Source organism: Macaca thibetana, chromosome 4 (assembly GCF_024542745.1).
Source record: "Macaca thibetana thibetana isolate TM-01 chromosome 4, ASM2454274v1, whole genome shotgun sequence".
Taxonomy (NCBI): Eukaryota; Metazoa; Chordata; class Mammalia; order Primates; family Cercopithecidae; genus Macaca; species Macaca thibetana.
This window is the reverse complement of record NC_065581.1, coordinates 155773542-155797287: the sequence shown is the minus strand read 5'-3', so window position 1 is coordinate 155797287 and position 23746 is coordinate 155773542. Positions and strand designations below refer to the sequence as shown.

The 23746-nt window shown below is 43.6% G+C and overlaps 1 protein-coding gene across 3 annotated transcripts in view; it reads right to left on the bottom strand.

Moving 5' to 3' along the window:
* Window positions 1–8317: 8317 nt before the first annotated feature.
* Window positions 8318–23746, bottom strand: part of PPIL6 (peptidylprolyl isomerase like 6) — a 48527-nt gene continuing 33098 nt past the window's right edge. For all 3 annotated transcript variants that reach the window (XM_050789154.1, XM_050789155.1, XM_050789156.1), the window contains 2 exons: window positions 18313–18448; window positions 8318–11064 (listed from right to left, as the gene is read on the bottom strand). In XM_050789154.1, coding sequence (XP_050645111.1) covers window positions 10953–11064; window positions 18313–18448 — 248 coding nt within the window. In that variant the 3' untranslated portion in view covers window positions 8318–10952. The remainder of the gene's footprint in view (window positions 11065–18312; window positions 18449–23746) is intronic.

The following is a 23746-nucleotide window of genomic DNA, read 5'->3' as shown; positions in this document are numbered from 1 at the left end:
GACGTGGCCTACGGCGTCCACCTGACCGCCTCGCCAGGCCGTAATTCCGCGGCCCCACGTGACCTCCAGGGCCGCGCCTTCCGGACGCAACTCCGCTGGGGCGGAAGTTGGTTTTGTGCGGCTCACAAGAACTAAGTTTGTGCTGTGCTGCCGGATCCCCAGAGTGTTTCCTTATATTCTCGGCAGGACCCTTTCCTTTTTTCTTGAAGATTGATTTTGCTGGAAGTTATCCTATGATGGGACTCCCTAGGGGAATGGAGGCACCACGTGGTTAAGGAGTTTGTGCTTTGCCGCCCACGTAGTGTGGGCTGCTGAGGCGCCGCCCGGGTCAGAGCCGCAGAGCGTCTACTCTGTCACTTTCCCAGCCTGACTTTTCCGAATTGCTATTTCAGGCGGCGGTTGCAGCAGCCGGTCTGTGTCAACTCCACCACTGTAGTCAGAGAATCAAAAGCGGTCTGAGTTGGAGGCCATTGGGGCGGCTGCCACCCCCACATTACCAGTGAGGAAATTTGAGACTTAGAAAAGTGACCTGACCTGGATACGGGATTGCCTGGCATCAGCGCTGGATTCTTAAGTGCCTGTTAGTGTTCAGGCACTGCTAAGACTTTTATTTAGTAAGGGTGAGCGCCATCTACTGCCAAGACTCACAGAATGTTCGCAAAGTTTCATACAGTTATCAAGTGGTAAAAATCAGACTTCAAAGTTGTATTTAATGCTGTGTTTTCAGCTGTTGTACACTTATGTAATTTTAATTATGCAAAGTTATCCTAATAATATAGGAATTTTAATTGCTTTCGTGAGATCTGTTATGATGTGCCACGAACGCCAAAAAAGATGACTGCATAGTGCTTTACCTTTTTGCTCAAATAGAAAGCTTTTTATTTCCCCTTGGGATCTTATCAGTGTCGTACCCTCAGGACTATGAACATTTGTTCCAATACCTACGCTAGTTGGAGTAGTGTTGCTTGGATGTAAACAAAAAGCTGATAATTTTGACTGATCCAGACCATGGGCCGAAGAATGCTCTCAGGGAAGTGAGCTTCCACCATCAGTCCCTCAAACGAAGTGTCTGCTCTTCTCGCAGGAGGCCTGTCTCTGTATTTAACACTTGTCTGGCACCCAGACCAAATGAAAGCACAAGGCAACTTTAATTTTTTTTTAAGGTTAAGAATGTAAATAGGGGCCAGGGGCGGTGGCTTACGCCTGCAATCCCAGTACTTTGGGAGGCCAAGGCGGGTGGATCACCTGAGGTCAGGAGTTTGAGACCAGCCTGGCCAACATAGTGAAACCCCGTCTCTCCTAAAAATACAAAAATTAGCCAGGCATGGTGGCTCGTGCCTGTAATCCCAGCTACTATCGGGGCGGAGGCAGGAGGATCGCTTGTACCCGGGAGGCGGAGGTTGCGGTGCAGATCGCGCCACTGCCCTCCAGCCTGGGTAACAGAGCAATACTCCGTCTCAAAAAAAAAAGAAAGAAAGAAAGAAAAAAAAGTAAATGGAAGCTCTGTTCTCAGAACCCGGTGTGTTGTCTTCTTTCCACCCTAGGATAAACACACGCCTCTGTGGAGACCATTGTTTAACAGTTTGTCACCTGAATGTTCAACTCTAGTCCTCAGATATTCCTCAGTCCTGATAAAGGGACATTTCACGCTCTTGTTTTAAGACTAGAAACTATTGGTTTATTTTATTTTGCGTGGCAACTGTAGAGGTAGATCAAGGGAGTTCCAAAGTCATTTTCACCATTTCAGAGAGACAGTTTGTTTTTGTTTTTGTTTTTCAGTTCCTGAAAGGGTAAGGTTCTGTTTATTGTTGTCATAGAGCAGGGTTTCTCAATCTTGGCACTGTCGAGATTTCAGGCTGACTCATTCTTGCTTGTCCTGTGCATTGTTGGATGTTCAGCAGCCTCTACCCACTGGATGCCAGAAGCACCCCACTTCTCAGTTGTGACTACCAAAAATATCTCCCGATATTGTTAAATGTCCCCTGGGGGTAAAATCGCAGTTGAAAAGCACCCTCAGAGAGTTCTGCCTGCAAGGTCAGCCATCACTCAGGTTATTTCCTCTTAGACACTTTGCTTGCAATTAGGTTGTTGATTGGTTGTTAGAGCCACTTTCTTAACCATTTATTTTCTTGAAAGCAGCAAAACAGAGTGCTTCTGCGCTTGTGAATCTTCTAGCAGTATAAGCTCCCGCTAAGATTTTTAAACAGCAAATTTTCATACAGTGCTTCAGCCTTATGTCAATACCTTTCCCCAAATAAACAGACCAACACTACAAACAGGACCCTGCCTTCTAGCTATAACTAACATCCAGTGGCCCCTTAATAATCAGAGGTTTGGCTCCACTACTTGATAGCAAGAAGTACAAACCCTTTTGTACTCGCTTGTGTTAAAGGGAATCCATTCACTGTAAGAATATGACAGTAAATCTTACAGGTGTTCAGGGGTGGTAAATCAAATGTGTGAGGGCCAATGGAGACTTGAACCTAAAAGGAGGAATCCGGCCGGGCGCCGTGGCTCACGCCTGAAATCCCAGCACTTTGGGAGGCCGAGGCGGGCGGATCACGAGGTCAGGAGATACAGACCATCTTGGCTAACACGTGAAACCCCGTCTCTACTAAAAAAACTCGGGAGGCGGAGCTTGCAGGGAGCCGAGATCGTTCCACTGTACTCCTGCCTGGGCGACAGAGCCAGACTCTGACTCAAAAAAAAAAAAAAAAAAAAAAAAAAAAAAGGAGGAATCCCTAGCGTGTGGAGCTGGTTTGCTAGGAGTTCAGGCTTCACCCCTACAGGACATTGCCAGATCTATATCCCCACAGCCAATCATCTCTATTGCCCAGTATTACAGTTACAACTCTTGAAAGAGATAACTTGACTGAGTACCATGCCTTCCCAACCTGTCTGTTACCTACTGTCTGCTCTGACACCATCCATGCAGTCTACACTAGAGCTTCCAATTATCCTAACTGGTCATGTTTTCTTCTGCATGTGGATCTTCATCCGTGCAATTTCTTCTGCCTAGACCATTCTTATTCCCTTCTGGCATCTGACCAACTCCTACTTCTACTTTCAGGTCTCTCAGCCAAGCTGTCACTTCCATCTTAAGCTATCCTTAAAATATTCAGCTACCCCTTTCTCCCCACTCCCAGACTACAAAAGATGTTCCCGCTCTGTGCACCCTGGACTTGCCCGTAACAAAGCATATACTGCTTTGTATAACAATTGTCTTTCTCGCTAGATTAACTCAGAATAGAGACAGTGCTCACCAATTTATTCCCTGCACTTAATTTTTTTTTAAATGAATAAATGAACAGACTGGCTTATTTCAGTCAGTTGTCCACCCTTGCCAATAATTAGCTGCATTGAAAAGTACAGGAGGAGCTCGGCGTGGTGGCAGGCACCTGTAATCCCAGCTACTTGGGAGGTTGAGGCAGAAGAATCTATTGAACCCGGGAGGCAGAGGTTGCAGTGAGCGAAGATTGCACCACTGCCTTCCAGCCTGGGCAACAGAGTGAGACTCCGCCTCAAAAAATAAAAGAGAATAGAATAGAATAGAATAGAATAGAATAGAATAGAATAGAATAGAATAAAAAAATAAGCGTAGGAGGGCAGCTGCTACAAATAGCTCCCTGAACTCTTCAGCTGTGGGTCAGGGCAGATTCATCTAGAGGAGTATGGGTGGGAAGCAAGGGCTGGCGTCTATAAGAGAGTTTTAACAGCATATATTAAAGCTCATTTAGTAGTATTTGAATCCGTTTTGACAAAGAGAAATCAAATATTAGTGAGCTAAAACTGTATATGCAGAGTCTTACTATTAATATTGTGATTAAGACTGAGGGTGAAATTCTAGAGATACTCTCATTAGGAGGCTCTCCATTTTATGGATGTTTCTTTGAAAAATGTGCCAGGGCACCAGAGGGGAACATGATACTTCAGAGCAGTTGTTGTTAACCTTGGCTGCACATTGGAATTACCTGGTGGCAGCAGTGGTGGTGGTGGGTGTTGAAAAATACTGATACTAATGCCTAGGTACTGATTTAATTGGTCTGGAATAATGTCTGAGCATCAGGAGTTTTAAAAGCTTCCCAGGTGTTTCTAATCTGCAGCTTAGTTGGAAAACCAGTTCTTTACCCTTGCTTTTCAGAGTGTGGTTCTCGAACCAGTATCATTTATATCATGTGGAAATGCATCAGAAATGCCGAACTTCAGGCCTCCCCCTCAGATCTCCTGAATCAGAACCTACATTTTAACAAGATTCCCAGAAGATATGTACATGTGTGTAGTCTTAAAGTTGGAGAACAGCCAGATGCAGTGGCTTACGCCTGTAATCCCAGCATTTTGGGAGGCCAAGGCGGCGGATCACCTGAGGTCAGGAGTTTGAGACCAGCCTGGCCAACATGGCAAAACCCCGTCTCTGCTGAAAATACAAAAATTAGCCAGGTGTGATGGCGGGCACCTGTAATCCCAGCTTCTTGAGAGGCTGAGGCAGGAAAATTGCTTGAACCCAGGAGGTGGGGGTTGCAGTGAGCCAAGATCATGCCATTGCACTCCAGCTGGGTGACAGAGCAAGACTCCATCTCATTAAAAAAAAAAAAAAAAAGTTGGAGAACACTGCTTTACACTATGGCTTGCACAAAAGTATTCTATCCTAAACCGCTGCAATTTTTTTTTCTTTTTTGAGAAAAAAATGAATAAATGAACGAGCTGGCTTGTTTCAGTCAAACTGGTGCAATCTAAGCTCACTGCAACCTATGCCTCCCTGGGCTCAAGTGATCCTCCCACCTCAGTTTCCTGAATAGCTGGGTGTGCCACCACACCCGGCTAATTTTTTGTATTTTTGCTTGAGATGGGTTTTCACCATGTTGCTCAGGCTGGTCTAGAACTGCTGAGCTCAAGCAATCTTCTCCGCCCCGCCTCCCGGCCTCCCAAAGTGCAGGGATTACAAGCATGAGCCACCATGCCAGGCCTGCAATTCTTAACAGTGATTCATCTACAAAATTACATCAAGACATACTGTTTTTGCTTCTTTCTTTACAAACATATGTCAGGTGAGCGCACAAACAGCACAAACCTCCTGGTTGTGCAGGAGTCATGGCCCCAGCCCAGGTTCCCTTTAGGCTGGCACCTGAGATGCATGATTTTTGTTTTGTTTTGTTTTGTTTTTTTGAGATGGAGTCTTACTCTGTCACCCAGGCTGGAGTGCAGTGGCATGATCTCTGCTCACTGCAAGCTCCGCCTCCCGGGTCCACGCCATTCTCCTGCCTCAGCCTCCTGAGTAGCTGGGACTACAGGCGCCGGCCACCATGCCCAGCTAATTTTTTGTATTTTTAGTAGAGACAGGGTTTCACCATGTTAGCCAGGATGGTCTCAATCTCCTGACCTTGTGATCCGCCCGCCTCAGCCTCCCAAAGAGCCACCACGCCCAGCCTGAGATGCATTTTTTTCTGCTTCAAACCCTGGGTCTGCTAGAGCTCTTTGCATCACATCTTTTGGTCCTTTAGGAAATGAAGCCTTTTCCTGACTTGTTCCTTAGGAATAACCTCCAAGTTCAAGCTAAACTACACCTCAGGCGACTTGCTGCTATCTTGGATTAGCTCTGACTTCCCCTTGTCCCTAGGTATTCACCGTGCTTCTTCTGATCCTGTCTTGGAGAGCTGATTTTCAGCCAGAACACACCTCATGGCCACTCTGGTTATTAAAATATTTTGTAATTCTGTGTTGACTGGCAAAGTGCATGTCCTGAGCAGCCCAAGTGTCCAAGTCCCTCCCCAATAACCTGACTACCACGTTGCCACTGTCCAGCACTTGGAGGTCTCACATCTGACCCGGCTAAGAACCTCAGCACCTTGCAACAGGGTTCTGGTCACTGTCTAATTGGTCAACATAACATACCTCCTCTGCTGCCTTGATGAAATCAAGGTTTCTTGTCAGTTTCCTTCATTCTTCCTCTTCTGTTGTAGGTTACACTTTACTGTTACGACTTTTCTACATACCTGTGTGCCACAGGTCTCTCATAGATCTGTCTCTTATATCCCATCGGTTCTTAAAGTGTGGTCTCCAGACCAGCAGCAGTAGCAGCAGCAGCAGCATCACCTTGAACTTGTTCAAATTCTCCAGCCCTACCCAGAGCCACTGGATCAGAAACTCTGAGGTCCAGCAATCTGTGTTTGACAGGCCCCGGCATTCTGACGCATTCTAAAGTAAAAGAACCTGTGATTTATCAAAGCCCTCTATCAAATATGTAACTTGTAATTCATGTTGTATACATTACTACTGAGTTTGTCACCAATATTTCATATGATATACGAAAGTCTTAAGACTTGCCAGATTTAAGTGGTGGTGATTCCACTTTTGGGAAGTGTAGGGGATGGTAAGATCAATATAGTTTAAAAAATTAAATCTCCATAAGAGAGAATATTGCTAGGTGTGGTAGAGACCAATTTTAATTTTATACCTTTGAATTAGTTCAGTTGATTGACAGTTAATCTGGTGTTAGTGAGAACTGCTATTACTCAGTATAAAAAGGGCTTGATATTTCTTGAAATGATGATGATGATATTCTCTTAGTGGTAGCTTGACTGGTTTTTGCGGGGAGATGTTTCAGAAAGGAAGCTAATTCTTACGGAATATCTGTGTGCCAAGCATTATTAGAAGCACCTTCACTTGCTATCTCAATCCTCAGAACACTGAGACAGATGTACCCCCATTTCACTGAAGAAATTTTTATTTTATACATTTACTCAGAAAAATCACTGAAGTTTTAGAGCCAGAAGAAAGCTAGCAATTCAACTTCTGTTATTTTTTACAAATGAGGACAGTGAAAGGGTAAGTGATTTGACCATCACATTGCTGGACAGGTGGTTCTCAAACAAATATACTTCATTTAAAATATGTATAAAAACTCGGGTCTGGAATCCTGAGGTTGCCAGACTATCCATTCCTTAACAAATAACCAGCAGTGTTTGCAGTAGGGGCAAACAAATTCCTTGGATAGAATTTTAAATACTTCCCCATAGAAGAAATCTCCCCATAGAAGAAAAAATGTTTAGATATGCACTCCCTTATTCACATGGCCTAGTATAAGATACAGCGTATGTACTTGACTTTGCCATATCAGCATTTAGGGCAAGTTTAGATATATAACTTAGCATTTTGTGTAAATCATCAGAAGGCCTTTATGGTCCTATCTATAGATGTGGGAAAATCTAGAATCCCTTCTGTTTAATTAACGTATTGCAGTTTGGTTACATCAAGTCTTACGTGTGGAGTTCGTTGGAGTAAACTTTTGAGTCTTTCTGACAACCAGTTTCTTCAACCAGGAGGTTAAACATACAAATCATTCTAGCACAGAAGTATCAGTGTGTATACTTTTTTTTTTTTTTTTTTGAGACGGAGTCTTGCTCTGTCGCCCAGGCTGGAGTGCAGTGGCCGGATCTCGGCTCACTGCAAGCTCTGCCTCTCGTGTTCACGCCATTCTCCTGCCTCAGCCTCCCGAGTAGCTGGGACTACAGGCGCCGCCACCTCGCCCGGTTAGTTTTTTGTATTTTTAGTAGAGACGGGGTTTCACTGTGTTACCCAGGATGGTCTCGATCTCCTGACCTCGTGATCCACCCGTCTCGGCCTCCCAAAGTGCTGGGATTACAGGCTTGAGCCACCGCGCCCGGCCTGTGTATACTTTTAAGTGCTGGTGATAAGAACCGCTGCATAGATCTGTGGTTGAGGTTTCTGCAGCCCAGAAGTGGAAAGTTAGAGTGAACAAAGGGAACATGAACTCGCCATCCTTTAGAAGACTGGCAGAGTTCTCTCTTTCTATTGCTGCTGACAAAGGGAGCTGGAATCAGTTTCTTACACCCACGCAAATATTCCAATTCTTTCACAACATCAGATAAAATGCCTAATGCCGTTAATACATAGGTTCATCACCAGTAAGAACCGCCCTGCTGCTTGTTATTACATGAGCAACGCTTGCCATGTGTTTTAACTGGGCTCCTTGCAAAGAATCAGTTTTCATTCACCAATTGTTTTGAATCCTGGTGGCAAGCCCATCTCCCTTTTGTCTGAGATGTCCCCAGTGTGACCTGAGGAACCTGGGCAAAGGCCCAGTGAGAGAGTCTGGAAGCTGCAGACAAATCACCCAAGTTCTCAGACTGCCCAGAAGTCTGCGAGCACATGAAGAGGGAGACTCTCCTCAGGGATTCCCAAATCTGGCTGTCAGTCATTGGAGAGCTTTCAGAAAGTCCAAGCTCTGAGGCTACACCCTGAAGATTACACATTAGTAATTTATTATTACATGTATCAAGCGCTTACAGCAGACCAGCCCTGATGGTTACACATTAGTAATTTATTATTAAATTTATCGAGCGCTTACAGCAGACCAGGTCCTCTTATAGGTTCTCTATACAAATTATTGATTCATGGAACCCTCACAACAATCCTATGTGGTAGGTACCACTGTTTCTCGGATGAAGGAATTGAGGCACAGAAAAGTTCTTGCCTGAGTTTGTGCAGCTAGGGAATGGCAGAGCCAGGATTTGAACCCTGGCAGTCTGGCTCTAGAACACACATTCTTAACATTATGCTGCTCTGGGTCAATTGAGAATGTAACATAGGCGGTCTGCTTCCTCCCATCCACCTCAGGTCTTAGCATAAAGCATATGTCATATAGCAATAAAGCTGTCATAAAAATAAGCAAATGCCGGTTTTCAGGAGTTAGGGATGGCAGGGTGCAGGCGAGCGGGTGTGACTATAAAGGGGTACTGGAAGGGGATCTTTGAGGTGCTGGAAAGGTTCTATATTTTCTCTGTAGTATTGGTTACATGATTATACTCATGATAAAATGGCATACACACATTGTACCAATGTCAACTGCCTGGTTTTGATATTGTACTACCATTTTGTAAGTGTAACCACTGGGGAAAATGGGTGAAAGATACACAGGACTGCTCTGTACTTTTTTTTGCAACTTCCTGTGAATCTATAATTATTTCAAAAGAAAAAAAAAGTCTATGCCTACTTTTGGCAAGCCCCATATCTATTAGAAGCCTGCCCCTTTAAGACTGATGTAAATAGAGATTGTTCTTGGAAGACAAACCTCATTCTGCTTAGGGTAAGAAAAGCACTCTCGGCTGGGCGTGGTGGCTCACGCCTGTAATCCCAGCACTTTGGGAGGCCAAGGTTTAGGCAGGTCACGAGGTCAGGAGATCGAGACCATCCTGGCTAACATGGTGAAACCCCGTCTCTACTGAAAATACAAAAAATTAGCCAGGCGTGGTGGCGGGCGCCTGTAGTCCCAGCTACTCAGGAGGCTGAGGCAGGAGAATGGTGTGAACCTGGAGGCAGAGCTTGCAGTAAGCCAAGATTGCGCCACTGCACTCCAGCCTGGGCGACGGAGCGAGACTCCGTCTCAAAAAATAAAAAAAAAAAGAAAAGAAAAGCCCCCTCAGTCTGGGCAGAGCAAGGGCATAGGGTAGTGGTGTAACAGGAGCTGAGCAAGGTCACCAACAGCAGAGTCAAGCACTCTGCTGACTACACTACACCATGGGGGCTGGAACCAGTTCCTTATACCTTGCAGTGATTCCCAGATGACTAGTGCCCAGCTGTCTAAATGGGAACCCTGGGGAAAGAGCTAAATGCACACAGAATCTGTGCCCCATGCCTGGGAACCCTGGGGAAAGAACCAAATAAACACAGAATCTCTGCCCGACGACTGGGAACTCTGCCTCAGTAGGTCAGGGACAATGTTAGGTTACATTTTAAAAGCTCCCCAGGTGATATGAGCTTGAGAACTTTAGACTACAGAGTAGTGATAAAGCTGAATCTCCAGTAACATCACATGAGTCAGCCACCACGGAGACTGTAACACAATCCCTTGGTTTTCACAGGGTTGGTATGGCTCAGAGAGATAAGGATGATGTTCATGTCATGTATGAAAACATCCAAAGTATAGATACCCTTTCTGAATGCTATGTATAAACAATAAAATATTAAAATGAATTGCTTTTTCTTTTGCATCATTCCTATTTGGTTACTTACCAAGTTTCTCCCGGGAGTACGTGTAGTTACAAATAAGAACATAATTTTATTACAAATGTCTTAGGCTATCAAGTATGTTGCTAAATTAAGAATTTTTTTTGTCTACAAGTAACAAAATTCTCAACCAACAGTAACATAAACACCATAATACAGGGCTCTGTTAGTCTCAGATACTAAGAAGTCCAGAGTAGGTGGTTGCTGGTATTGGTTCTGCAGCTCAAGAGATTGGGGCGGACATCTCTGCAGTACTTGGCCGTTTTTGTTGTTTTTTTTTTTTTTTGTTTTTTTTTTTGAGACAGAGTCTCACTCTGTCGCCAGGCTGGAGTTCAGTGGCAGAATCTCGGCTCACTGCAACCTTTGCCTCCCAGGTTCAAGCGATTCTTCTGTCTCAGCTTCCCGAGTAGCTGGGACTACAGGTGCATGCCACCATGCCCAGCTAATTTTTATAGTTTTAGTAGAGACAGGGTTTCACCATGTTGGCCAGGATGGTCTCGATCTCTTGACCTCGTGATCCACCTGCCTCGGCCTCCCAAGTGCTGGGATTACAGGCATGAGCTACCGCGCCTGGCCTCGGCCTTTTCTTTATGGCCACAAGATGACAGCTGCAGCTCCAGCCTCTCCACATTCCAGACAGGATGAAGGGGAAGGGGCAGGACCACTGGCATTCTACTCCTGTCTCACTGGCCACAACCATCTCTTGTGGCCACCCGTGGCTGAGAAGGAGTCTAGGAAACTGAGTATTGTCCTTTCACAGTCTCTATGACAGGAAAGGAAGATGGGGAGGTATTGGGTGTCGATGAGGCAACCTACAGTGTCTGCCATGGCTTTCAAATTACAATTTATCAAGTACTGTTTAATTAAATCTACAAACAGCTGATCAGATACACAGTAATAAATTATCACAGAAAATATTGATATGAAAATCAAGCATAAGGATCTCCACTGTCAGTAATTCTACACATATGTATTGGTCTTTCATTCTCTGTTGGAACTAATTCTAGTTGTTTAAGCACTTCTGTTCCTTCAATCAATTGCCTACATAGGAGAAAAAAACAGAAAATTTAGTCAGTCATAAGTTTTCATATTTAACTTACATTCCGAAATGGAGTCCTACCCAGCTATAGTCAAGACTATTTCCTACAAATTAAATAAACATCAGCTCTAAGTATCTTAAACCTCTCTGGATGTGGGTACTTTGCCACACCTGCAGTACTCAGGACCATCGTCCTGGCAGCTGGCCTCCTGCTGCAGCTCTGAGCTGGCGTCCTCCATCTGCTTGGCACCTTCCCCTCTGTTCATCTCCCTGCAGTCAGGGTGACTTATTTTTCTTTTCTTTTCTTTTTTTTTTTTTTTTTTTGAGACAGGGTCTCACTCTGTTGCCCAGGCTGGAGTGCCATGGCATGATCTTAGCTCACTACAGCCTTGACCTCCTGGCTCAAGTGATCCTTCTGCCTCAGCCTCCTGAGTAGCCAGTGCTTACAGGTGTGTGCCACTAGGCCTGGCCAATATTTTTATTTATTTATTTTTGTAGAGAAAGGATCTTGCTATTGCCAGGCTGGTCTTGAACTCCTGGCCTCAAGCAGTCCTCCCACTTTGGCCTCCCAAAGTGCTAGGATTATATGTTGTGAGCCACCACACCTGGCCAGCATGGTCTTTTAGAAACAGCAATCTGTTTTCATCTCCTTGCTCAAAACACAACAATAATTTCCCATTATCCTTAGGATGAAGACCAAAAATCCCTGCCATTGCCTACCAGGGCCTGCATGGTCTATCTCCCATGGCCTCTCAGGGAGGTTGGGCCACATGCTTCCTCTTGCTCTCTGCGCCAGCCAGACTGGCTTTCAGTACCTCAAGAGCTCCACACTCCCTTCTTCCACAGCTCCTGTGTTACTCCCCAACCCCTACCCTTTGGCATGGTCACCTCCTGGTTTTCCTTCAGACCTCAGCTCAGTCATCACTTCCTTGGGGAAGTTTCCCAGGCCACCTTGCTTATGTTAAGTTCCCTCTCTCTCCTTTAGAGAAGTTGCCAGGGTTGAAACTTTACATTTATTTGTATGCTTCTTTGACTGATTTCTGATTCTCTCATGACGGCAGGGATCATGCTTGTGCTCAGGCTCAGTGCCTAGCATAATGCCTGGCACATAGCAAGCACCTGACAACATCCACTGAGTGGATGAATGAAAGACAGCTCAAAGCCATGCTAGTTTCGACCGATGTGGTTACTCATGCCTGTAATCTCAACACTTTGGGAGGCCAAGGTAGGCGGATTGCCTGAGCACAGGAGTTCGAGACTAACCTGGGGACAACATGGTGAAACCCTGTCTCTATTAAAATACCAAAAATTAGCTGGGCTTGGTGGTGCACACGTGTAATCCCAGCTGCTCGGGAGGCTGAGGCAGGAGAATTGCTTCAACCTAGGAGGTAGAGGTTGCAGCGAACTGAGTTTGCACCACTGCATTCAGCCTGGGCCATAGAGTGAGACTCATCTCAAAAAAATAATAATAAAATAAAATTAAAAAAAATAAAAAATAAAGCCATGCTAGTTTAGATCTCCATAGACACTTGCTGGCCATGAGCTAGAACTTTCTGGGGAGTGGAGCTAGACTTCTGATGGTTCTTTCAATTAAAAGAGGGCAGAGAGACAGGCCAAGACATAGGACTGGTGCCCTCTTGCCAGTGCTTGGGCTGGGACAGTGGCTGAGGGGAAGGGTGCAACTTCCATCTCATGAACCTTTACAGGGGCATGGTCGGTGCCAACACCAGCTGTACTCTAGCCCTCTCTTTGCCTTTGGGATCTATTTTTGCCATCCAAAAAAAAAAAAAAAACCACGACACAGGACAATACAAGATATGTTCCGAGGATGAAGGGCAGAGGATAAATAGATTCATTTCTGTCCAAAGACAGTACGAAGCCTGTTCTCCAACAAGACAAGATAAGCAAAGGCACAGAGACTGTTCTTGGGGTGATGGTACTATGGCCTGGTTGCAGCTTGGCTGCTAGTCTACAAATTGCGTCCAAATTACATTTCCAGCTCTGACTCAGCTTGAATATCCACCTCCTGGGATGCCACCAACTGGCTATCCTATAGGTATCCTAATATGAAACTTGTCCAACTTGAACTCATGATCTTCTCTCCCAAATCCTCCTCCTTATAGTCTCCATCTTAGTGAATGGTACCACCCCTCCAATCAGTTCCCAAATCGTAGGAGTTATTCTAGACCTGCACTGCCCAGTATGGTTGCCACTAGCTACATGTGGCTATTTAAACTTAATTATAGGCTGGGAGTTGCAGTGGTTCACACCTGTAATCCCAGCACTTTGGGAGGCTGAGGCAGGCGGATCACTTGAGGTCAGGAGTTCGAGACTAGCTTGGCCAACATGGTGAAACCCCATCTCTACTAAAAATACAAAAATTAGCTGGACATGGTGGTGCATGCCTGTAATCCCAGCTACTTGGGAGGCGGAGGCATGAGAATTGCTTGAACCTGGGAGGCAGAGGTTGCAGTGAGCTGAGATTGCACCACTGCACTCCAGCCTGGGTGACAGAGTGAGACCCTGTCTCAAAAACAAAACAAAACAAAACAAAAACAAAAACAAAAACCCCGCCTTAATTAGAATTAAATATAGTTCGTTAGTCACACTAGCCACATTTCAAATGCCTAGTGGCCACATGTGGCCAGTGGCTGTCATACTAGGTCGTGCAGACTACAGGACATTTCCATCATCACAGAGAGTTCCACTGGACAGTGTTGGTCTGGACTCCTCTCAGGCCCTCACCCCCGACTCTAACTTCTTTTTTTTTTGAGACAGAGTCTTACTCTGTCGCCAGGCTGGAGTGCAGTGGCGCAATCTCGGCTCACTACAACCTCCGCCTCCCAGGTTCGAGCATTCTCCTGCCTCAGCCTCCTGAGCAGCTGTAATTACAGGCACCTGCCACCACGCCCGGCTAACTTTTTGTATTTTTAGTAGAGACAGGATTTCACCATGTTGGCCAGGATGGGCTCGATCTCCTGACCTCGTGATCAGCCCACCTCAGCCTCCCAAAGTGATTCTTGACTCTTAACTTCTCAATGTCTTGAGTTTGTCCGCTTATCGCCTGCTCATCTGTACTGCTGGTGCTTTAAAGCAGGACTTCATTTATAGCCTATTATAACCATAGCTTCTTAAGTGGTCTTGCTACTTCCTTTTCATTCTTTGCCAAATCATTCCTCACTTCTGCTAAAGAGATTTTTTTCTTCAAAATGAGAAGCTGGTTGTGTTGCTCACAATGTAAAATTCTCCCACGGTCCCCATCACCTTTGGGTGAGGCTTGTGCTCAGCAGCATGGCACCCGTGGTCCGTTGGGAGCTGGACCCTTGCTGACCCTTTTTTTTTCTTTCTTTTTTTTTTTTTTTGAGATGGAGTCTCGCTCTGTTGCCCAGGCTGGAGTGCAGTGGCCAGATCTCAGCTCACTGCAAGCTCTGCCTCCCGGGTTGACGCCATTCTCCTGCCTCAGCCTCCTGAGTAGCTGGGACTACAGGCGCCCGCCACCTCGCCCGGCTAGTTTTTTGTATTTTTTAGTAGAGACAGGGTTTCACCGGGTTAGCCAGCATGGTCTCGATCTCCTGACCTCGTGATCCACCCGTCTCGGCCTCCCAAAGTGCTAGGATTACAGGCTTGAGCCACCGCTCCTGGCCAGCTGACCTCTTATCTAGCCTCCACCCTCTCCATTCTCCCCTAGGCACTAAGCTCTGCCCAGACCAGATGACTTGTAGATAAGATGCTCTCTTGCTCCTCAGGGCCTCTCTGCAAAAGCTCTTCAATTTTCCTAAAATTGATTTGACTCATTGTAATTTCTAGCTTCTCTATCTGGCTAACTTCTACGTGACTTTTCACTCCTCAACTCACCTTCTCATGACACTTTCCATGACCCCCTCCCACCTTACGAGTCTCTTAAAATGAAATAATTACCCCTCCAACTAACCCCCCTCTACCATGGGTGCATGTGAATGGAGAGCTTACAGGCTTGTTTTGTGATATTCTTTCCCTACGAGCCCACTGGGCCAGCCATGCTCTGTGGATTGCTACAGTCGTTCCTGAAGGACATTCCCAGTATCATCCATCTGAGGGATCATGTGCCTGTCTTGGATGAGATCTCTCTGGACCTTGCTAACCATGTCTGGGCTTCCAAAAGCTCAGACATACCTGGGGATACTGAGAGATGATAGGGAAGAGGCAGCTCTACAACTGGGAAGGAAGGTATCCCTGAAGGAGCTCTATTTCATTAGTTTAAATAGATTATCTAGTTGCCTATTATGTTTTACCTTTCTGCTTCTCCCTTAGCGTTCTGTAAGGTCTTGTTTAAATATTCCAGCCCAGCCTCCACTGTGATTTGGAGACTTTTTTTTTTTTTTTTAAATTTTGGAGATTTAAGGAATACACTGAGATCCTACTTGAGGCAGAATAGCAGAATAGAAGGAGGGCAGTGCCTCCCTGAGGCTACAGTGACGATGATAAAAATTAGAGATTTCCCCAAGAGGAAGGTGGATCATAGAGAACGGGAACCATCAAAAGGAGACCGAGTGCTCTCCACTCCATTGCCACCCTGTAAGGCTCTGTGTTCACTTTGGTGAAAGGAGTTGGAGTTGGAGGGTGTTTTCTTACCCATCTCCCAATGCACCCTTTACACAGTTTGCATAGCCCATGTCTCACTGTCACATAGCTATTGGCTATTTGACTTATTTTTCATAACATACTGTAAGCTCCCTGAAGAGCAGGGATTGTACACTGTCACTCTTTTTCCCCAGCACTGAGTACCATGAATGGCATACTGCAGGTGCCTAACAAAATTCTGTTTGAATGAGTTGAGAAAACAGCAGAAGTGAAGGCTGAACAAAGGATGTGGGGCCAGAGAGTGGAGGACCTGGAATGCCACTCTAGACTTCAGGCTGTGCAGATGTGAAGATGGTAATGGAGGCACTAAAAGTTTTAAAGTAGTCATGTTTGTGTTTGAGAAAGGTACCTTTAGCTGAGATATAAAGGATCACCAGGAAGTTGGTAGAGGAGACTGTCAGCAATATGACAGAGATTTAAATGATCCAAGAAATGTTATTTGGATTTAAATGATCCAATAAATGTTATCTGGACTTAAAACTATTTTTTTTTTTTTTGAAACGGAGTCTTACTCTGTTGTCAGACTGGAGTGCAGTGGTGCAATCTCGGCTCACTACAACCTCCACCTGCCGGGTTCAAGCAATTCTCCTGCCTCAGCCTCCTGAGTAGCTGGGACTACAGGTGTGCGCCTCCATGCCCAGCTAATTTTTGTATTTTTAGGAGAGATGGGGTTTCACCATGTTGGCCAGGCTGGTCTCGAACTCCTGGCCTCATGATCTGCCCACCTTGGCCTCCCAAAGTGCTGGGATTACAGGTGTGAGCCACTGCGTCTGGCCTTAAAACTAATTTAATAATGCATTTTCAAACTCAGAATACAATTTATTTGGGACCAGGGAAAACTTAAGTCATTATTTTATGTTATGCATCTATTAATGTAATGTTATCTCTTTAAAGATATCCTATGGATGAAAATACACTTTCTATTTTTTCAACCTGGAAGTATCACAGAAAGCATTACATGAAAGGACTTATTGTAGTTAAAATGAACACTGGCATGAAATTCCAGGTGCTGGAGCGTCAGTAATAATCCCTATGGAGTGGGTGGAACAAATTTAACAGTTATTCAGAAAAATCCAAACACTTTACACTATCTCAGGGAAGATGAAGTAAGCCCTGCCTCATATTCATTCAGTAATTAAAGAGAGATATGAAACACTGGAGTGATGAAAAGTATTTCCATCATCCATTTTAGGTCCACATGCCTTTAAGCATCTTGCTAACAATATTCTAATAATAACTATTACCTGTGATGTTTCCATATTTAAAATCATTCAGTAAAAATAGTTACATGTAACTTGACTAGTTTTCATCTACCTCTTCATGATGTACATGGACAATTAATTAAATGACTTCACCTCTTCACTTCTACATATTAGTATATCTATATTATTAAGCACTGTGGTATGATTCATAGTAATAAAGAATTGATAATATCCTTAAGGCTGAAGACTGATAGGTGGATAGAGACACAGAAAGAACATTATTATGACTATGCCTAAATGGTTTCTGTTTTTATTTTTTTATTTTGTCTTATATATATTTTTTGAGGTAGGGTCTCATTCTGTTGCCCAGGCTGGAGTAGAGTGGTACAATCATGGCTCCCAGGCTCAAGCAATCCTCCCACCTAAACTTCGTCAGTAGCTGGGACTACAGGCACATACCACCATACCCAGCTAATTTTATTTATTTATTATTTTATTTATTTATTTATTTTTTGAGACAGATCTTGCTCTGTCGCCCAGGATGGAGTGCAGTGCACTCACTGCAACCTCTGTCATTGCAACCTCTGTCTCCCGGGTTCAAGCAATTATCCTGCCTCAGCCTCCCAAGTAGCTGGGACTACAGGTGCACGCCACCAGGCCTGGCTAAATTTTTGTATTTTTAGTAGAGACGGGGTTTTGCCATATTGGCCAGGCTGGTCTCGAACTCCTGGCCTCAAGTGATCTGCCTGCCTCAGCCTCCCAAAATGCTGGGATTATAGGTGTGAGCCACTGCACCCGGCCTATTTATTTATTTTTGAGACACAGTCTTGCTCTGTCACCTAGGCTGGAGTGCAGTGGCATGATCTTGGCTCACTGCAACCACCTCCCATGTTCATGTGATTCTCCTGCCTCAGCCTCTGGAGTAGCTGGGATTACAGGCACACACTACCATGCTTAACTAATTTTTATATTTTTAGCAGAGACGGGGTTTTACCATGTTGGGCAGGCTGCTCTGGAACTCCTGGCCTTAAGTAATTCACCTGCCTTGGTCTGCCAAAGTGCTGAGATTACAGGCATGAGCCACCATGCCCGCCCAGCTAATTTTTAATTTTTTTGTAGAGATGGGGTCTCACTGTGTTGCCCAGGCTGGTCTTGAACTCCTGGGCTCAAGCAATTCCCGACCTCAACCTCCAAAAGTGCTGTGATTACAAGCCTGAGCCACTGTGTCTGGCCATTTTCTGTGTTTTTATAGATAGCAAACTTCTTTGCAAAATATTTCTTAAATACTTTTGTCTCTATTTGTATTATTTTTGCATTTAAGCCCTATTTTTAGCTACCTATACACTATATACAATACTTATCCAAATATTTTTAAATGACATTTTTACAGGTGTGAATATTATATAGACAGATCTACAATACACATACCCAAAAGCCACAAATTTTCTATCTAGATAAGGAGTTGCTTGCAGTGTGATATAGAATTGTGACCCGTTGCTGTGACGGCCTTTGTTGGCCATTCCAAGTACTCCTCTTTTATTATGAGGAACTGAAAAGTTTTCATCTGGGAAAGACAATAATCAGTAGGTCATTAGCACATTTCTATTATCTCAATTTATTGTAACATATAAGGAACAAATAGAACCCTTGGTAACACTCTCAATCATATTTATCAACGGATTCCAAATTGTAAATACTCTATTTATTTCAAATTACTTGCAAACATTCAAATGGGCTGTTAAAAAAAATAAACTGTAAAACCTCATTAGAACTATTGGAGCATTCAGTTTTAGTTTGTCTCTACCATAAACAAGTGTGCTAAGAAAATTAATAATGTACAAGGAAATATATACAGTATTCTAATCAAGAATAAAGGTCAGCAAACTTTCTCGTGCTGTTTTGGTATTTCTTTCAAACTACCACCACGCTCATTAAAAACACCACCTCTGAGAAGTCTTTCGTGGATCTGACCTTTCCCCTGAACCCCAAGCATCTTACACATAGTTCTTGGACAGTCCTTATAACACTCTATGTAATTATTGGTTTACATGACGTTTCTTCTCTAGTAGGTGAAGGTAGGAACCGTGTCTCCTCGCGGCTTTGGCTCCAGGCTTCCTAGCACGTTGATTGGCATAAGTGTGGCCCTAAATGTTTGGGCAGATTTCCATTCCATGTACTTTCCCATTCCATGTAGTTTTAAAATGTTGATGATGAAAGGAAATTAATTATGTTTATTTTTAGTAATCTTCAAATAAATTTTAATCTGAAACCTTGTTTGGATCGACCAAGATTTTGTGGAAAGCAATAGCTATTTTAGCGTAAGATTTTGAAGTAAAAGGAGTTGTATGGTGATTATCAGGCAACCAATTTGAAGACATACCATTCCCAGCTTTGCCTCCAAGTTCAAATACACAGAATGAAATAACGGATGAGAAATTCAGTGAAAATTTTCATTCAATAACTTCATAAATTTCTGAGAATAACTGAGAAATATGAATATTAACTGCCTATAAGATTTTATTAAACTACAATTGCTGTTACTATTTTAAGTTTCAAAACTAAGCAAACTAAGTGATTAAGCCTGGGGTAGTTTCTTTCAGCCTGTTAAGTTGAAAACTGAATAAAGACCCCTGAAACCTTATGAAATGCTAATGAGGCATTTTTGAACAAATAAGTCTATATAATTACGCTGATGCTCCTTATTCATTTCAGTGAAATAAAGAAAAAAGCTCATTAATTTCACAGAAAATTGCATGAAATGGAAATCTGCCCACAGCAAAGATTCAGAGTTTTAATAGAATGGTATTTGTCATTGCTTCTACATATTCTGATTTATTTTTCTTAAATTCTGTAAAAATTGGGAAGAAAATTGATAGAGTTGTAACATTTTTATCAAAAATTTTGTGATTGTGGGAAATTTTAAAGCAGTTAATCATAATACCTATCAAAAAAATTGGTACCTATGTGAAAGCCCATGTATAAAATAGTTCAAAAAGTGCCTAGAGCAGCCAGGCACAGTGCCTCACACCTGTAACCCCAGCACTTTGGGAGGCCAAGGTGGGTGGATCGCTTGAGCCCAGGAGTTCAAGACCAGTCTGGCCAACATGGCAAAACCCCGTCTCTACTAAAAACACAAAAATTAGCTGGGCATGGTGGTGCATGCCTGTAATCCCAGACACTTAGGAGGCTGAGGCACAAGAATCGCTTGAACCCAGGAGGTGGAGGTTGCAGTGAGCTGAGATTGCGCCAATGTACTCCAGTCTGGGTGACAGAGAGAGACTGTCTCAAAAAAAAAAAAAAAAAAAAAAAAAATTCCTAGAGCCCTCTCTCTCATCTCCTGAACACATTTATTTAGGAGAGCGTGGAAATCCTTAGAGACAATTTGAGAAGCATTGCTATAAAGGGACAGAATAAATTATATTTTTAAAAGGTGCAGGTAGTCGCTGACTTAGAAACTTAAAAATGTATGGACCTGAAAAAAAGTGTGAAAACTAAATGACTATGTGTGGATTCTCTAAGTCCAGAATGTGTATGTGAATCTTAAGAACCTGAGGCTATGCTACTTCCAGTCAGGCAGTAATGCCAGGGCCTACGGAAACCACTCAGTGGTCATGCCATAACTGGCCTACTTGGCATGATCTTGTATGCATCAAATAAAATGATGTGTAAGAAAGAACCATTAACTCTAACTAGCTTTGCAGACATAAAGTATTACAAGAGTAATTTACATGTTCTTTTGTTCTGCCGTGTCTCTCCGACTCAACTCTTTAACCGTCTGCTCACCTCGGTATTTCTCGATCTTCCCAACCCCTCTGCTTTCCTTCTGCCTCTTTTCACTTCTCTTCAAGCTTCCATAAAGCTCTAAAATTCAAGAGCTATAATTTTAATTTAAATCAAATTTAATTTTTTTAGAGAAGGCATTGTGCTAGTTGTCCAGACTGGTCTTGAACTCCCGGGCTCAAGGGCTCCTGTCTCAACCTCCTGAGTAGCTGGGACTACAGGTGTGTGCTACCACACCTGGCTAGCTATAATTTTTTTTTAAAAAAAATTATTTACTAATGTAAAGTTTCCTGATTTTTTTTCTAATAGTAAATTTTTGGTACATTTCATTTAACACTTAAAACATTAAGTTGCTTTATACTTCCATGATAACAAAATGCACCCTTTGGCAGTAAACAGCACTGCTGAAGGCGGCTGAGCCTCTTCAGGTTTAAATAGAGTGAAAGCCCCCATAGAGGAATTTTTGTCCTCTTTGTTTGGTGAGGAGTGAGGCCACTGGTCAGTAAATAGGTTTGATTCAAGCCTATTTTCTCCTGAGTGTTTCTGCCAGGGATAAAGTATGAGTGGGAACAACCTACACAGAAACCAATAGCTGAAACTTGCCTGAGTAGAAGGAGCCTATTTATTTAGGACTTTAAAAGTTGTGATTCAAAACAAAGCAAAACAGACTTTCCCTAGGTTAAAAAAAAATTAACTCGTTTATAAAATAATAATCTAATTAAATGATACATTATTTATTGCATTATTTTTGTGTTAAGCTTAATAAAAGTGAATTTTGTGGTTGCAGTTTTTCGCAGCCCCGGTTTTAATTCTGCATCTCATGGAAATAGGACCCCATGAGAGAAATGTGGAGGAAGGACTGGCTGGCTGCTGCCTTCACATTCCCGGGCAGGTGAAGGGATGAGGGAGACAGACCCATGCCTTAGCTGTTCTGAGGACTAGCCGTGCTCTCACTTTCACAGTTACTCATCTTTCCTTCTGGAACATCTCTCCTTCCCACTTGATTGCTTCCTGGATTTTTTATAATTTTATGCTACCAGACCAACCGAATAATAAACACTTCACTGAACGCACTGGGACTCCATGGGCACAGTGAGGACAGCAAACACTCTATCTGGAGACCAAATACTACAACAGTCTGAGGAAGGGGCGAGGGATAATCAGCAGAGACTCAGGGGGGTCTAGGGGGTCAGGCGAGGAGATGAGTGAACAGATCAATCCCCTACTGGACAGGAGGCCTATGTTCCATCTGAGGCTGTGCCTCCAAGCACAAAGTATTTGGGTGCTCTGATAATGGCTGTGGGGTGGAGAGGTACAGTGGATTCTTATCAGGGATTGGGGCCAGGAGAGTCCTTTCCCCATCTGCAATGTGTTGCTACAGATGCAACTCAAAGCTTCTCTGTGCCTCCGCGCCCAACTTTCCCGGCAGCTATTCTTTCTTTTCCCACGGCACTCAGTTCCTTCCTCTCTAACAGCAACTGGCACAGCACCTGTAGTTGATCTGTTTTAACATCTGCCTGCACAAAACCACCACAAGCCTTCAGAGTAGAAACTCGGTTATACCATCTTTGTTGCCACAGGCCCTAGCACCATGTGGAAACCTACCTTGGAGTTTAGTATTTTATGAATGACTAAAGGAATGGTGTCACTTGCATGCTTTCATTTGATAAAGCTGTCTGCAGGAATTTGGAAGGAAAGTAGCTATTACTTTTCCCTTTCACTGTGGCCATCGATTCAATAAAGATATCTTTTCGGCCGGGCGCGGTGGCTCTTGCCTGTAATCCCGGCACTTTGGGAGGCCAAGGTGGGTAGATCACGAGGTCAGGAGTTTGAGACCAGCCTGACCACCACGGTGAAACCCCATCTCTACTAACACCACAAAAAAATCAGCTGGGCATGGTGGCACGCATCTGTAATCCCAGCTGCTCAAGAGGCTGAGGCAGGAGAATCACTTGAACCCGGGAGGTGGAGGTTGCAATAAGCCGAGATCATGCCATTGCACTCCAGCATGGGTCACAGAGAGAGACTCCATCTCAACAACAACAACAACAACAACAACAACAACAACAACAAATATATATATATATATATATTTTTTTTTTCCAGAACGTTTTCATTGTATTAAAATATAGACACAAAAAGCCACAGAAAACTAATGTATAAAGTTATTATAAGGCAAATACCCTTTTAACTACTACTCAGGCCAAGAAAAGAAACTTTGCCGGCCTCTGCCCAAAGTTCCTTGTCAAGGCCCTCTCTCACCCAGAAGGAACCAATCCCCCGAATTTTATATAACTATGCACTTAATGTTTCCTTATAGTTTTAACATCCAAATATGTATCCTTAAGCACTATAGCCTTTCCCATTTAAAAAAATTGGTTATGCTTTTTAAGTCTCTTTTAATCTGCAGGTTCTTGCCTCCATCTCTTTCTTTTCCTTACATTTATCTATTACTAATGAACCTCAGCTGTTTAACCTCGAGAATTTCTCCCAGTCTGCAGTCTGTTGATTGCACACATGGTACATTCCAGCATGTTGCTCTGTCCTTTGTCCTGTCAGTTCTGCTAAAATACTTGTTTTGAAAATGCACATTTGCTTCAACTTGATGTATACATTAGGGAAAGCCTTGTGCATTATGAATTTCGCCCCCACTTACATTCTTCCACCATGAGAAACACTAGGGAAATGAAAACTGCATTCAGCTACATGGAGCCACATGGGAACACACACACCTCAGATATCTACCAGCTGCTCTGGAGCTGTGCTGAGCCTCTCCTACCCACATCTAGGGTTCCGCCACTTCAAAATTGCTCAAAAGCTGCAACTCTTCCCATGCCCACCTTCACGAACTTCAGGTCTTTTACAAGATATGTATGTTTCGTGACCATTTAACATATGTAAAACTGTATTGCTGGGTTTTTGGGGTTACTATCCTGTTTTTTAATGCCATCAAGAAAGTTTTTCTTAAACCTCATTTTCACAATAAACTCAGTGGTTTTTATTGTACAATGCTGCAAAGTGTAGATTTTTTTGGTTTGTGTTTTGTTTTTCGAGGCAGGGTCTCACTCTGTCACCCAGGATG